A 14,823-nucleotide genomic window follows, 5' to 3' on the forward strand; every position below is an offset into this window, starting at 1 on the left:
ATTTTAAGTACAATTGCAATAGCTTCAAATACTGTTCATGATTTATCCATCTCAAATGTCACCTGTTCTTTTCTTTACTCCCCACCCCGCACCCTGCTTTATAGTGTACTGCTGTGGGCCTGTGCGTCTGCGCTCTAAACGCTCCTGAAGTCTCTCTCTGGCTTGACCCTACAATCGTCCGACAATCCACTCAGTTCCCTTTGCTTCTTCTTCTTCCTGTTTCTGCTGGACCCCCTGATGTTCACCACCCTCCTCTCATTCTCTTATGAGATGTTCAGCTGTGTTTTTTTTTTTTCTGTACTCTTGTATGTTGTCAAGGTCTCATTGCTATTATCATTTGAATCATACTTATTTGTATTACTTGCTTTCACTTGGCGTCACAATGCCTCACAGAAGCCCCTTGGCAGTAACCTAACTGCATCTGTCCTTGTGATGCTTTGGATTTGATTCGGTTGAAGTGAAAGCAAATACTGCTCTCCAATTTCACTCTTAAAGCAATGCTTTTTTCTTTTTTACAAATGTATGTGTATATAGTTGGTGGTTTTGTATTTCAACTTGATCCGCTGGTTGTTATTGATTATGCATGAGATCAGAGCTGAGTTAAAAGTGGACACACAGAATGTGGTCAGAAGACTATACAATGACAGATGAGCTAAACCCTGGACGTATCAGTTACAGCGTGATTGGTGAGTGGCAGGCTCAAATGAGGCTATGAGGCAAGGCCATGCGATATCTATCAGTCAATATTTTGGTGATGCGATATATGCAGATCAATAGTTGGACAGCGTATGTTTCTCTCTCTGTGCTTGGTGTTGTGGCTTGGTTTAGAAATGTGACACCTGAATGCATGCTGCCTTTGGCAATATCATATAAAGGGTGATCTATCAAGGACATGTTGCTTTTAGGTTGTGGTGCCCAATGTATTTTAAAGATAAGTTTATGAAATAAAAGACCTCTTGTCAAGGAGAGCTCACAACAGAGTACTTAAAAAAACAGAATGACACTACACACTGAATTTCTTGTGGGACTTTTGTTGTTATTATTAATGTGGAGGCTTATAGTTCCATCATTGCTTTACAGTTTGTTTTTAAATGATAGGTAGGGATAAAAAACTACCCTTCTGTCGTGACATCCTATGTGAAAAATGAGTTAATTGTTTGGGGTTCACAAAATAATTAAGTGTATCATTTGGATTGTCCTGGCCTTAAGGGGAGACTGTATCATAAAACAACTGCTTTACAATTGTCTAGCACTATATTATAAGATACATGAAGATACAAGAAAATGCAAAATGCTCTTTTTGTGTGTGGACTATGTTAAAGGGAAAATGTGCCACCTTTTATGTAGATGTCCAATCAGTGTTGATGGTTAATGTAATGAAATGAAGCAATGAATTCCTCAGTGCACGCTATATCACCCGAGAAAGCCGAGCAAGCTCCTGCTTGCGGAGCCGTGCCAGCTGTGCCTACGTGTACCAGGATACACTGTGTGTGAGCTTCTGATGCCCAGATAGTCTCCGCCTGCCATATCCTCTCTGCAGCCTCGGCCTCTCTCTGCTTTTTTTTTTTTCCGGTCGTATACTCTGGCTCACTAAACACGGCTTAATATCCGAGTCATCCAGAACACTGTAAAATGTATCCATGTCCATTACATCCTCTGTACTTCTATTTTGGGATGGTCATTGCCACATCAAATGACTGCGCTGGATGCAGGAGGAACAACAGATTTTGCAGCCGCAAACTCCGCTTTCTTGGTCAATATAGCACACACTAAGGAATGTATTGCTTCAATCGACTACATTTACCATCAACCCTGACTGGACATCCATATAAACGGCGGCTAATGTTCCCTTTACAGGAATGGAGACGTTGTTTTTATCATATAACTTGTTCTGTCACGATATGAATGCAACTATTGGGGTGTCACAGAATGTAAAATATGATTAGTCCGCTGCAAGCTCTAGGTCATGGAGTTCTGCTACAAAGATTTAGCCTAGTAAAGGAATGTGCACTCATTGAACCTGTATAGTCCTGATAATGAACACACACTTATCTGTAAAGTCAATCTGTGTTGTGATTGAAAAACAGAATATATGTTTGAAAGACATTTTTCAATTAAACAGTTAAAGGCTGGATCAACATTCAAAGAACTTTGGTTTTGGATTGTGCATGGATTGCCGTGGTTAGATTGTGTAACAGGTGACTGTTTATTTGCTTGGGACACAATTAGTTTGGCTTTAACTGAAGCATGTGCTTAAGGTCATATTGAGTTAGAACTGTGGAATTTGTGGATGTGTGTTTGTAATGCGAGCATATACGTGTGTAAACAGAGCATAAGACAGTGTGTGTATACGTGCACTTGTCTGTGCATGTGTTTGTGTACGTGCGTGTGTGTGTGTGTGTGTGTGTGTGTGTGTGTGCCGATTGTGGCTGTAGCTGGCATGACTAAGCTGTTGCTGGGAAGGCGCTGGGAGGACAGCCCTGTGAGTCATCACCACATCTCCTGGAACTGACTGTTCCCTCCACACCATTAGGACCAGGCCCAAAACTGACAGGCCTAGCACACATACACACACACACATAGGAAGATATATTGGAGCACAATGCATGCCCACACTCACAGACACCTGGTATTATAAACAAGGTCACTCACTGTTAAACTCATTTTAAAGAATCCCCTGTGGAGTTTCCAGCGCTGTGCATGCTGGCTGGACTGCTAAAAACCTAACAAATGGTACATTGATATTTGTTCTCTTGGCCTAGAGTTCAATGATTTCAGTGACTGAATACGTTCGCCAAGACCTTGTACTACTAAAGAGATGAGAGGCTCTGAAGCAATACTATCTTTCACTGGAACCCTGAAACAGTTCTTTAAAAAATCTAATTAAAAGGGTTTGTTTACAGTGACACATCATTAAAGCTGTTTTATCGAGCCACAAGTGGTCGTGCTCATGCTTGTATATTTGGCTTGTGTTTTCTGCTTTGTGTGTTTGTGTGGTGTCAGAATGGATGTTGAAACTAACGTAAATACTTCCTCTTCTATCTCTTGCTCGTTCTGCATCTTGTGCTTCTTTTCAAACAAATGCCCTCATTATTTATGTGCTGTTTTTCAAAGTGTTTCTTCCAGGTATCAAAAGTCTTTTTGAGGTTTGTGAATTTGAGAAAAATATACGAGGTCGACGAGTTTTTTGAAGTTAATGCATGTCATGAGTTTAAAAGAAATAAATCCTAAGGGCTCTATTATGTCTAATTTTGACAAATGTAATTGTGTAACCCGATACAAGCCCGTTCTCAGGCCTTTAGTTTCACTATACACAACCATAGGCCATTGGAAACCCTTCGATTTGGATGTTGAAGTTGCTATAATTCTTAAAGGACAGGGATAACACATGATTCTGATGCTAACATGTATCTCTATCCTCTCCCAGCTTGGCTCCACTCAATGCAAAACTCCACAGCCAGTTGCCGGAAACTAGAAACTGGAACGCCCGAGGAGGAGACCTCGTCCTTGGGCAGCAGCAGCGGCGGCAGCAGCCTGCCCGACCAGGGTTACGCTGCCTCTGAGGGCATGGCAGAGGGCGAGGACTCAGGCATGGTCAACTCTCCATCGGACACCCTACCCACATCCCCAGATGGGAGTTTGTCTCTGGATGGAAATAGTGGAGTTGGAACAGAGAGACTACTGGGACCAGTGCGGGGAAATTCCAGTGACAGTGACGAGGGATGTGCCACCTGGGGATCAAGACACAGGTAGAGAGGAAGTCATGAACATTACAGAAAGGCTAGGCATGCAAGTAGGGGCTAACAAGAGTGAGGGATGAAAGTAGAATTAAGTTAAGAAGCATTTTCTTAAGTTTAGTTTCACACCTGCATTTTCACATGAAGAGTGAACCCTCACTGTTTCAGATAACTCTAGAACTCTTTCCACGATTGTTAACTGTTCCAGCAGTAATAACCAAGAGCAGTTCCCGCCATGTGTTATATTTGAGTTGTAGATGATGTGCCCAGAACAGCATTCTGGATTGATGCTCTTACTCAGAGAAACTTTATGAATCCAGGGCCTGGCCTAATGCTGCCGGCTCCTCTGTTTTCCAGGAAAGCACTCAAACCACGTTTTCTCAGAATTGCTGAGGAAAAGAGGACCAATCCAAGTCTCTTAGAAGATATATTACATTTGCTTTGGCCTCCTTGTTGCAATTTGTTATGGCTAATATGCCAGGAAGTCATGAGAATGCTCAGTTGAACCCTTGATGAGAGTAAAGGAAGTATAAACTGTGGTAATAATATCTTTACAGCTACATGTTTCAAAGCCAGCAGGCTGCAATACAAATGGAAGTCAACATTGAGCAACCACAAAATACTTTAAACTAACACATTTACTTTCTTTCTTGTACTACAGAACGGCATTTAGCCTTTTGGTTACTGTGGCAGATTAGGGACGGGAAGGGTGCCGGATGTAACAACAGCATCAAATCAGCAGTTCAAAACAGCTGTTTGCTGGTGACTGTTAATGAGACTTATGGAGCCAGTGCTGTATTATGGATGCTCCTACGCACCAATCTGGTTTTTGCATTACAAAAGTGTTGGGACTCTGCTTGTGTGTTTTTTCATGTGCATGTGTCCAGATGTATTATTGACACATGCTTTTACGTACCATCCTCAGGCACAATGACATCAGCCCACAGGCAAAGTCGGGCAGATTAAAAGACAGCTATGAAGATGACCCAGAGCTCACAGCCCAGCTCCATCAGACTTTGGCAGATTTTGATGCAAACCTTGCAGGTGCCACAGTCTACCCATAATCATAAACTTGAATTATATATTTTCCTCGAGGTGTCCTGGCAGTCCAGGCGTGCATTCATTCAACATTGGAATCAATGTCTACTGTAGTTCAGTGAAGAATTAAACCTGTTAACCACCATAACACTGAAACACTACACTAAAATAATCCTATAAATATGCAGTTTGATGTACAATAGCTTTCAAACCTTTCACATAGCTGTGCATTTTAATAATTAATAACCTTGGTAACCATAGGATTATGTATTAATGATCCATTCCACTTTTCCAGATCACATAGATGTAGTCTCAGCAAAGGAGACATCCTATACCACGTCCACAAACAGTAATGAGGTTCCGGTGTCTGTAGTGGACATGGATGTGCCAGTCACAGCCATAGATGAAGTACTGGAGGACTATGAACGCCACATTGTAGAAAATGAGTCAGCTAGCAGCAAAGGTACGAAGAACAATATGCCTACATCCAGTGGCTCATACAGGAGCAGAGACTTTAGTGCTTTTGATGGTGTTGTTGACATGCTGTGCCTTTAAGCTCACTGTAATACAGTTCAAAACAATTTTGTATTTAAAATATTTTAAATGGACTTTTTCTTACCCCATCTTATCACAGGTCCAGGCTTTTCTCACCAGTCCAGTGTGGAGCCAAAGAACAAAAACAACAATGCGTGTACAGCTGCTGACAGTAATAAAAGCAGCAGGGCAAATACTAAGCAGCCGTCTCAACCCGAGCAGCATGGGAAGTCATTGGAGAACAAGTTTATCGGTGATAAAAAGGAAAAAAAGATGCTAGAAGCAAAAATGAAAGAGATGCCTGTCACTGATAGCAACAGTGTGAAAGATGATAAACAAAGAACAACATCAGCAGTAAAATCTGATGTAGACATGCAGAAATGCAGCAAGAGCACTGAGAGGAAACCTGATCCTGTGAAAGGTAACGCTCAAACTGTTCAAGAGAAGAAACCCGTTCAGAGATCAGTACTGTCTGCAGAGAGAGATGAAGAGATGCACAGAGTTTACCAAAAGAACTCCAGCCCGAATACTTCACATGGTCAAATAACTCGTAACGTCACATCACGCTTTGGTATGAAAACTTTCACCGTGGTCCCTCCCAAACCTTCTGCCCTGTATGCTGCTACGGAAGAGCCAGCTGTCAAATTAACTGTCGGTGCCATTAAGATTGACGATCAAGGAAACATGGTGAAAGGGGGTATCTCTCGGAACAAAGTTGGTGGTTCATCAGAGTCTGGAATTAATTCCAGTGAGGGGTCTCCTCTTCTTGGAAAAGCCAAAGCTTTTTGGAGCTCAAACGAGAGACAAGAAAGTTCCGTGCCCCTCAGCAAAGATCTCATTGATAAGGCTAAAGAGAGCACAGATGTAAGTACTCCCACTGCAAGCTTCGTAACTACTTTCAAGAGCAGTTACACTGAGGACCTGAAAACCACGCAAACGTTACTTTACAAACCTGTAGAGAGAGCCCAGCCTAAAGAGATGGTTAAGGAAGAAGCGAAAGAACAGGCGAGAGCTGTCAAAGCTGCAAAAGAAGAGCAGGTCGAGGTGGAGAGCAAGATTTCAGTGTCCAAAAACATTTACCAGCCAAGTAATAAACCCACCCTTCCCCCTCCTATCCTTCCAGACCTGAAGAAAGAACTGTGCTTCCTCAAACCCTCCAGGCGAACCTCAAGCCAATACGTGGCGTCAGCCATCACTAAGTACACCCCAAAGACATCAGCTAAACCCAGCTCCATCCCCACTGTGCATGAATCCTCTGCTTCTTTGAAGTCACAGACTGTCGGTTTCCAGAGATCAGGTCGCTCCATAAAAGTGAATCCACACCAATCTTCCCAGTCATCTTTTTCAGATAATAAGGAGAATCACTCTGCTTCTAAATTCAACCCACCTGGTTCTAAGAGGTCTATGAGCTACCCAGAGTATGTGTCGGACAGCCAGAGAGATTTTGAAGAAGTGAGACCGGACAGGGGAGGATTTGGAAGTTGTGTTGGATCCACCAAAGGAAGCTTTAACACGCTGGAAACAGAAACAGCGAAGAATAGGCACATTCAGCCTAGTGGCCCAACCCAAAATAATACGATCGCCAGTAATGACATCGATAATATTCAACAAATTCGGCTCAGAAGCCCCAGCCCTGCACAAAGGAGTCCTCTATATTCATCTGCCAAACCACCTACAGCCCCCAAGAATGTATCCCAAGGCCAGACAAGTGTGAGTAAACCCTGTATTAGAAATGTTTCATGTTAGCGATTTTGTTGCAGCTTAATTATTTTTTGTACTCAATACTCCACGTCTTGTCTTCAGCACACGAGGGACACGACTAAGGCAGCCACTCATCCAACACCTGATGCAAAACTACAACCGTCTGTCACAGTGTCAGACACAGCTGTGACCCCTGGGCCTCCGCCGGTAACGGTGTTTGGGCCAGTGAAAAAGTTCAGACCAGTGATCTCTAGGTCTCTTGAGAAAGACACGTCTCTGCATAGCAGCCTGATGGAGGCAATCCAGACAGGCGGCGGCAGGGGCCAGCTCAAGAAGGTGCGATAAACATAGTACAGTATATGAATGATAAATGTAGCGGGAGAGAGCGATTATATTGCCAATGGGAAGGAAACTATTGGGTAGCATTTACCCCCACTGCCAGTAACAGAAATACACTATATTCTTTATTTCTAAAGTACAGCTAATTGTTAATGATTGTGTTGGCTGGAAGATATCAAAGGTATAATAATTTCCCCCTTTTGTATTTCATTATTAGCTAACCACTCCTGGTCCCAGCAGCATGAAGAAAGCAACTTGTGATGAGGAGGAGAATGACAGGTCTGCTTTCCTGGCTGCCATCAGAGCCCAGAGCAGCTCGGGAAAGCTGAGGAAGGTAAAATACTCTCTTAGCTATTCACGCAATATCACTCCAAGTCTGTCAATATCAAGAGGATGTGTGATAGGGAGATAAAACCAAGCCCTAAAAAGTCACAGTATGATTATTATTTAAAAAAATAATGAGTTTATCCTCCACTTTCATCCTCCTTGAATGACTCCTTGAATATTTGCACATTTCTATTCAATTCATTGCTGATTATTTTTAGTCAAGCTAGTTAATTTTGCACAGACATTCATGTTCCTCAAGTGCCTTAATGAGATTGACATTTTTGCTTTGATGCGAAATGTCTTGACAACTGTTGTATTGTTTGCCATGAACTTAGAGCATGTTTGACCAAAATCCTGCAAAACTAACAACATTTCCACCAGCCACAGCTAGTCCAGCTTCTTTTTAGTGTTAATGAACACATGTCAGCATGCTAACATGCTATAAGATGATGAACATAAACAATATACCCACTAAACATCGTCATTGTTGGCATGTTGCCACGCTGACTCTACAGCCTCACAGATACTATACTCTTCTTCTTGTTGTGCTTAAAACAGAACAAACAAACGTCCTTATTGCAGTAAACTTGGGATAGGAAGTATGTTTAATAGGAAACGTGACTGCTAAACTCTCTGCCTGTATTGTTAGCTAGTTAGCAGCTCACAGAACAAAGCATGAACCAAGTTATGCAAGCACGGGTGTCTATTTCCATCCCTCTGTGAGCTGTGGTTTGCTGTCATGTAAGAACCCATGTGGAATGAAAGGGGCAGAAAACGTGCTGCTGGAGATGAAACATCTGCGGTTTTATTCTGGAGGTTCCTTACCAGAAGTGGAATCTCTGGAATGCTGTATGACTAAATCAGACCCAAAACCTCTTTAAAAAGGAAAAATGTGAATAAATAAAAACAACTATATAACTTTGTACAATGGAGTTACAAAAATAAATCAGATAAAAGTGAAAAACATCAAATTAAGTTGATGCGAGATGCCCTTGTGTCTTCGGCCATGAGTGATAGTTGAAATGCACATATGTGAGAGCCCCTGCCTTTGTTTATGTGTCTAGAGTTACCATTGTCTCACTCCTTTGTGTCCTACAGACCAAATCTGAGGCTGCTGGTGAGCTTGAGAAGTCCAAGAAGGTGACAGTGGAGGAGAAGAGAGGGGGGAGGAACTGCACCTCTCCTCCCTCTTTGACTTACACTACCGTCCTCACCCCACCACCAGCATCTATAAATGCACCACCTCCTCCTCCTCCTCCTCCTCCTGTCTTCTTGCCCCAGGGTAAGCCTAGCACTGTGGCAAGTGCTAACGCCCTCATTAACCCTGCCTTGGCCAGGGAGGCTATGCTGGATTCTATCCGCACTGGATCTGCTGCTGAGAGGCTAAAGAAGGTACAAATACAGAAAAGTACACCATCGTTTTACACCACAGAGTGAAAGTTCTTCCCAAACTTCATCCACTTTGCATTGTTAGATTTTCATGATTGGTTCATGAAAACGAAGTGATGAGGGTATAGAGTTACAGTTTAATATCACATGTCCCGTTGGATTCAATTATATCAGAGGATACTGGCTTCCAAAGCTCTATCCGTCTCATCAGTCCTGCCTGCAGAAAAGGGAGCCATACATAAAATGATGAAGCAATAAAAAATAAAACAAAGACGGCCTAAGCTAATTAATATTTAGCAATAGCACAGCAAGTGATGAATAGTTTAATGATTTGATTTTTGTCTTGGTGCACAAGACGGCATAATCTCATCCATAGAGACTCTTATCAAAGAAGAGAGGGAGGGAGACAAAATGAGACGGACAGATAGAGGCGAGAAACATAGAGACAGCAACAGAAATTCAAGCATATCATTTGAACCAATGTCCTCTTTCTTCTCACATCTTTCGGTCTGGTTTCTCACGTCTTGCCTCGTTGCAAGACATCACTGCCAGAACAAAGCTCTCCCGCGGTGCAGCAGCCGGAAAACTGGAAATGAATCGCAGATTGTAACACGTTCACAGATTCATCTGACAGTTTTACTTTGCTGCCGTGTGAATATTTTAAAGAAGATAAAGTTCAACTTCAGGTCAGCAGCTGTGTGAAATTACAGTTGAATTGTTTACGCAATATTATTTTTTCCCGTCATTTAAATCAGACAGGAAGGACATCAAAGCATGAGCAGTGTTAGGAGGAGGACAATAAGGAAGATGAGCACAGAGGTTTTGACCACATTTCTTTCAGATTTGATGAGGTAATACATCTACTAATAAAAGCTTTTTAGTTTAGGCAATCTTTTCTGTATCCATTTAGACGCCACAAAGCAACAGAACCTGATATATTCTTTCCAGATTGCCATGAACTAAAGTGGAGAATTAAAAACATGACATGTCTCTTTTAACTAGGTCGCTGCACCCACAAAGACAATCCAAGTGAATGGCAGACTGGGAACAATCCAAGCAACCTCCTCAACACTCCCTCAGCACTAGGAGGGGATGTCCACATCACCGCAACAAGGAACACACTTATTATCATTATTACTCCTTCATTTCAGGTTGTTGTTGTTTTTTTTGCCATTCTGCTTTTGCATTAGACATTTGGAAAACTGGATTGAGTCACATTTTGAACATTTTTGGGTAACTTTATCAAACACATTACACAAATTATGATAAATCAAATCAAAATAAAGAATGATTTCTACATGCCATCGAGATAAACTAGATTATTCAAAAAGGGCTTCACAGCTCTGACCACCGTTCTGGGGCCTTATGCTTAAACTGATGCACTAATGCTCAAATCATTTTGTATATAAAGGGAAGGATTTAAGCGCTGCTTCTATGTGTGTATGTTGAATGTTGCTCTCTTAGTAGCCAAACACCGGTAACATATGTCTGATAAAGGTGTCACAGGTGAAAGGTTTGCAGGTAATTCCACTTATAATATCAGATCTATCAGTAAGCTTCTCACAATAGCATGTTGGAAAGAGTTCATGTCCGTCTTTATAACATATTGCTGTTCCTAAACATATCTTGCCATCTGTACTTGAATTCAGTAGTTTTAACTGGAATGTTGTACAAAATGTGTGCCAATGAAAGAAAATTTAAATGGTTGACGGTACTTTCTATACTTCTTTTGTTCTGTTTTTTTTTTCTTTTTTTACCACAGTTAAGTTATGGACACCTTATACTGTTGCTCAGTCAGTGTTATGTATATGATTGCTGTAAAGATTCTATATGGGGTGCAATAAGTTTGATCTGATGATGTTTCCAGATTTGAACTACTTATTATTAACTTACGACAACTGATAACTTAAATACATTTATGAAAATAATGGATAGATCCATTGACAATGTTTGATTTCTTTGTGTAAAAGTGTATCTTATCCAGACCTGGTCCATATAATGCCAACTTCTACAGTTCTTGGCTCTGAGGAGGAGTAAGACAGGTGGTGACTGACATGTGCCTTTTTAGCTCAACATACGCCTGTTTAATCTTCTAACCTTAATTTGTGCTGTTGTTTAAAATCTAAAGACATTGTCATACATGGTCAGTGCCCTGCAGACACGCATACTTGTACAGAAGCGATAAGACTGACTGTGCCTTTGATGCTATATATACTCGAGAAATGAAGAGGAACATTTCCTTTCCTTGACATTTCAACATATCTGAAGCACTGTTATTGAAGTATATCAATGGTGGATGTCACCATGAGCAAAGAGATTAGTTAACCAATCAACACGTCACTACATGTATGTAATGGCTGTGTAATACAAACCACTAGTCATAGGAAAGCTGTGAGAAAGCAGTAGTTAAGGTTGCCTTGATTTAGGCAGGTGTTATTGCATTCCATTGTGCTCCACTGTAGGTGAAGTTTACAGTGTGGCCTAGCTATGGTTGATGGAGGGAGAGTGGACCACTGCCATTAAATGGTATCGTTATGGAGAAAAACCTAGAGCATCCATATTCAGGTGTAAATGCTTGCTGCTGTGGATTGAGTTCTGCTCAGTTTCAACACTCAAAACAAATATTCTACTGTTGCATGTTTAACCCTGAGAGTGAAAACCCTTTTCTTTCTCTAACTAGTAGGGATTGTTTCATTTTCTGCTAGATGGTTTCATCTACACGCAATAGCCTGCAGCACATTGTAGCATTGTATATTTTGTAAACTAAAGAAAGATCATTGCTGTGAAAGATTTCATTTAAATCTTCAATAGAGAGCTATTTCACTGATAGTGTGAACATTTTGTAAGCTATTGCTTTTAAAGTTTTAAGTGCACATTGTTTTTGGGAAGGTTGCAGATTTATTTTTGTCTACCCTAATTTTTGAGTCAATAAAATGTTTTGCAATCAACTGAAAACTGACTTGAAGCTGACATTCCTGTATTTAAGCTTTATTCAATAAGAATTAGCATGTTCTTTCCTCAAGCATGTGCCTGTGCCATTCCCAGCACTGTGGTCATCCTCCTGTCCTTATGAAATAAATTGTAACCTCTCTCTCTCTCTCGCTCTTTGCCGCACCACAGATGAGCTACTATTCCGGGCAGCAGCTCATGACCCTGACTCATCACTATGTGGTCACGCAAAATGATTTTCGTAGAACTTCAACCCAACCTGCGTTCTTGATTTATTTAACACTAGTCATTGTGTCCCTCTACCTTCACACATTGGAGTGGAGACATTTAAGATGTATTCTCTTGTCAGTAATGTGAAATACCGTCATTTAATTGCCTGTTTTTCAGGGATTTTACTGATTAGTGCAGGGCATCTGTTGAGTAAATTATAGCAGAGTGATAAGTCTGAGAGTGCGTAAGAGTGATCTTGGCTTCGTTGAGAGAGCTTTAAATTCCTGCCGAGGACCACAAGTTCTTCTTTAAGTGGATCAAAATTCATGCAGTCATTTAAATCTGCTTTAACAAATGTCAGGAGGGTGTGTGTGGGTGGGTGTGTGTGATATTTTCAGTTGGGAGTATGTACGAGTGTTTGAGCCTGTGCCTGCGTTACGGTTACAAACCATTTTAACCATACTGGCAACATAAACAACATCTGACTCAAGAATTACCAGAACATCACACCACAAAATACAACAAATCATTCAATTTGGGTTTGGCCTTGGTTACGCCTTTACCAACCTCATTGGTAAGTTTGTTGCCATAACAGTTTCACATGTAGGGCCTAAGGCAGCCTACTATAGTGAAAGCCTTCCCCCCACTGCCTCGTCTTCTATTACACAGCTTTGTTAGTGTTGACTAGTCGACTTATGAGTGATGGACACAGTGACACCCACCATCAGCAGGGGTTTGTATTGACTTTGTGTTCTGATGTTGGGTAGTCTACTATATATCTGATCAATCAATTTCAACAAAAGGTCTGTGTGTGATGCTGAATGTCTGATGAGGCAAAATCAACATAATGCATGTTTAGTTTATGTCTCAGTGCCAGTCTCACAGGAAGAATGCTTTGTTGCATGGTGTGTGTTTGTATGTGTGTGATGCAATGGCTTGCACAATGTCTGCTCTTTGAGTGTGTGTTAACACACTGATGGGGGACACAGTGTGAGCCCCCTGTTGTTCCTGATCCAGACGCAAACACACAGGACTGATGACCTTTTGCCCTTTAGACTCCCATGGTGTGTTCTCATCACTGAAGCCTATCCAAGTCTGAAATATCTCATGAAATATGAAAAATGAAGTGAGTGCTGAGTGCTGGGTTCTCCCTGGAGTCACTTCAGCCAGAGGCAGAACTTTATCTGACAGTGCTCTGGGCTTTAATTCAAGTTGGTGCATGCCACTCCTAAATGTTTTTATATATCTCTATACATTTTGAACTTTTTACAAGTCTAAATTGCAATAACACATGAGGTGAATGTGCACCTGTTGCTGTCAGTAATACAGTATAAACATCAGAAGGTCTTATGCAATATCCTTACAAGGCACAGACGGATAAAAACACAAGGTACGGTAACTCTGGTGTAACGAGATTTGACCCCCAGTTGTGCAATACATACTTCACAGTATTTTTATTTGTGATTGCACTTGTCAGAGCTGGGCTTTTGATTTTGAGTGTCACAATGTACCATAACAGTATTTTTTGCCATGTGACCACCTTGGTTTACCAGTTTAGTTTAAGTATTTTAAGGTAATAATAAGTACTGCTGAGCTGACATAAATACAGGAACCTTTCCCCCTTGCGACAGCCAGTTAACACATACATTACCCTGTTTATGAAAACGTTTACTGTACAATAATGCCCTTACATTAATGTTCAATGGGTTTAACTACTTACTTTAAAGTATATTAAAGTGACCTGTCGTTTAAAACGGCAAAGTATGGGAAACTGAAGGATGAATTAAAGCAATTGAAATGTTTATATTAATGGTGTGAAAGCTATTAAGGTATTATAAGCACATTTTAAAGGGCATTGATTTGCAAAGAGAAGGAAGACGAAGGGGGAAATTAGTAGGTCTATTATAAGTGTCACTAATCCAAAAAATCTGAATACTACATAGCTGTAAAATTTGGAGGACGGTAGCATTTCATTATCTAATTAGTTTTAGAGACAAACATTAGAGAAAAATAATTTGCTATTGAGCAACTGTATGTCTTTCTTTAAAAAAAAAGTTCAAAACAACTTGAACATATAACCTGGTAATCTTTGTATATGCATACACCTCCTTTAGTTGCTTTGTTTAACTTAAAAAGCGGTGTGTTTTATAAACAGTACACACTGATCTCAAAACACCAGTGAGACAGTTCTTGAAAAAACAGCGGAATCCTCTGAACACACCCTTATTCTCATGAGACTTGAACGCCGCATTAATCACCCCTCACTTGTGGGCGTGGTCTACTCTGAGGGGGAGGAGTTGTTTGCGAGCGTGTGTTTGTGTGTGCGTATGTGTATCCTCCCCGCCCGGCCGCATGAGATGAGCTGCCTGCAGTCTTTGCAGCCACTGTTTTCGCCTCCTCCTCCTCCTCCTCCTCCTCCTCCTCCTCTTCTTGCCTCTGTCTATCTGACCAGTCCGGGAATGTTGACCACCATAGCCTGATCCAACTCCGCCGAGTGTCCCTTCATCTCCTGTCTGCCACTCTCCGTGTTTGTCTCTGAGGGTCGTTGCCTGCCTCTGGCTGAAAGGTGAGTGCATGTTACCGGATGAAGACGCTGTTC

The 14,823-nt window shown here is 41.4% G+C and overlaps 2 protein-coding genes across 5 annotated transcripts in view; both read left to right on the forward strand.

Moving 5' to 3' along the window:
- Positions 1-12,107, forward strand: part of cobl (cordon-bleu WH2 repeat protein) — a 57,244-nt gene extending 45,137 nt beyond the window's left edge. For both annotated transcript variants that reach the window (XM_029452289.1, XM_029452288.1), the window contains 8 exons: positions 3,428-3,749; positions 4,663-4,781; positions 5,071-5,238; positions 5,410-7,019; positions 7,113-7,346; positions 7,567-7,683; positions 8,775-9,068; positions 10,068-12,107. In XM_029452289.1, the coding sequence (XP_029308149.1) occupies positions 3,428-3,749; positions 4,663-4,781; positions 5,071-5,238; positions 5,410-7,019; positions 7,113-7,346; positions 7,567-7,683; positions 8,775-9,068; positions 10,068-10,151 (2,948 nt within the window). In that variant the 3' untranslated portion in view covers positions 10,152-12,107. The remainder of the gene's footprint in view (positions 1-3,427; positions 3,750-4,662; positions 4,782-5,070; positions 5,239-5,409; positions 7,020-7,112; positions 7,347-7,566; positions 7,684-8,774; positions 9,069-10,067) is intronic.
- A 2,483-nt stretch (positions 12,108-14,590) lies between these two features.
- grb10b (growth factor receptor-bound protein 10b) overlaps positions 14,591-14,823 on the forward strand; it is a 62,824-nt gene continuing 62,591 nt past the window's right edge. Inside the window, exon 1 of one of the 3 annotated variants that reach the window (XM_029450820.1) lies at positions 14,591-14,790. The gene's annotated coding sequence lies outside the window, so the exon portion shown is untranslated. The remainder of the gene's footprint in view (positions 14,791-14,823) is intronic. The other 2 variants (XM_029450819.1, XM_029450821.1) reach the window with 2 other exon arrangements.

This window comes from Cottoperca gobio, chromosome 16 (assembly GCF_900634415.1).
Source record: "Cottoperca gobio chromosome 16, fCotGob3.1, whole genome shotgun sequence".
In the NCBI taxonomy this organism is placed as follows: domain Eukaryota; kingdom Metazoa; phylum Chordata; class Actinopteri; order Perciformes; family Bovichtidae; genus Cottoperca; species Cottoperca gobio.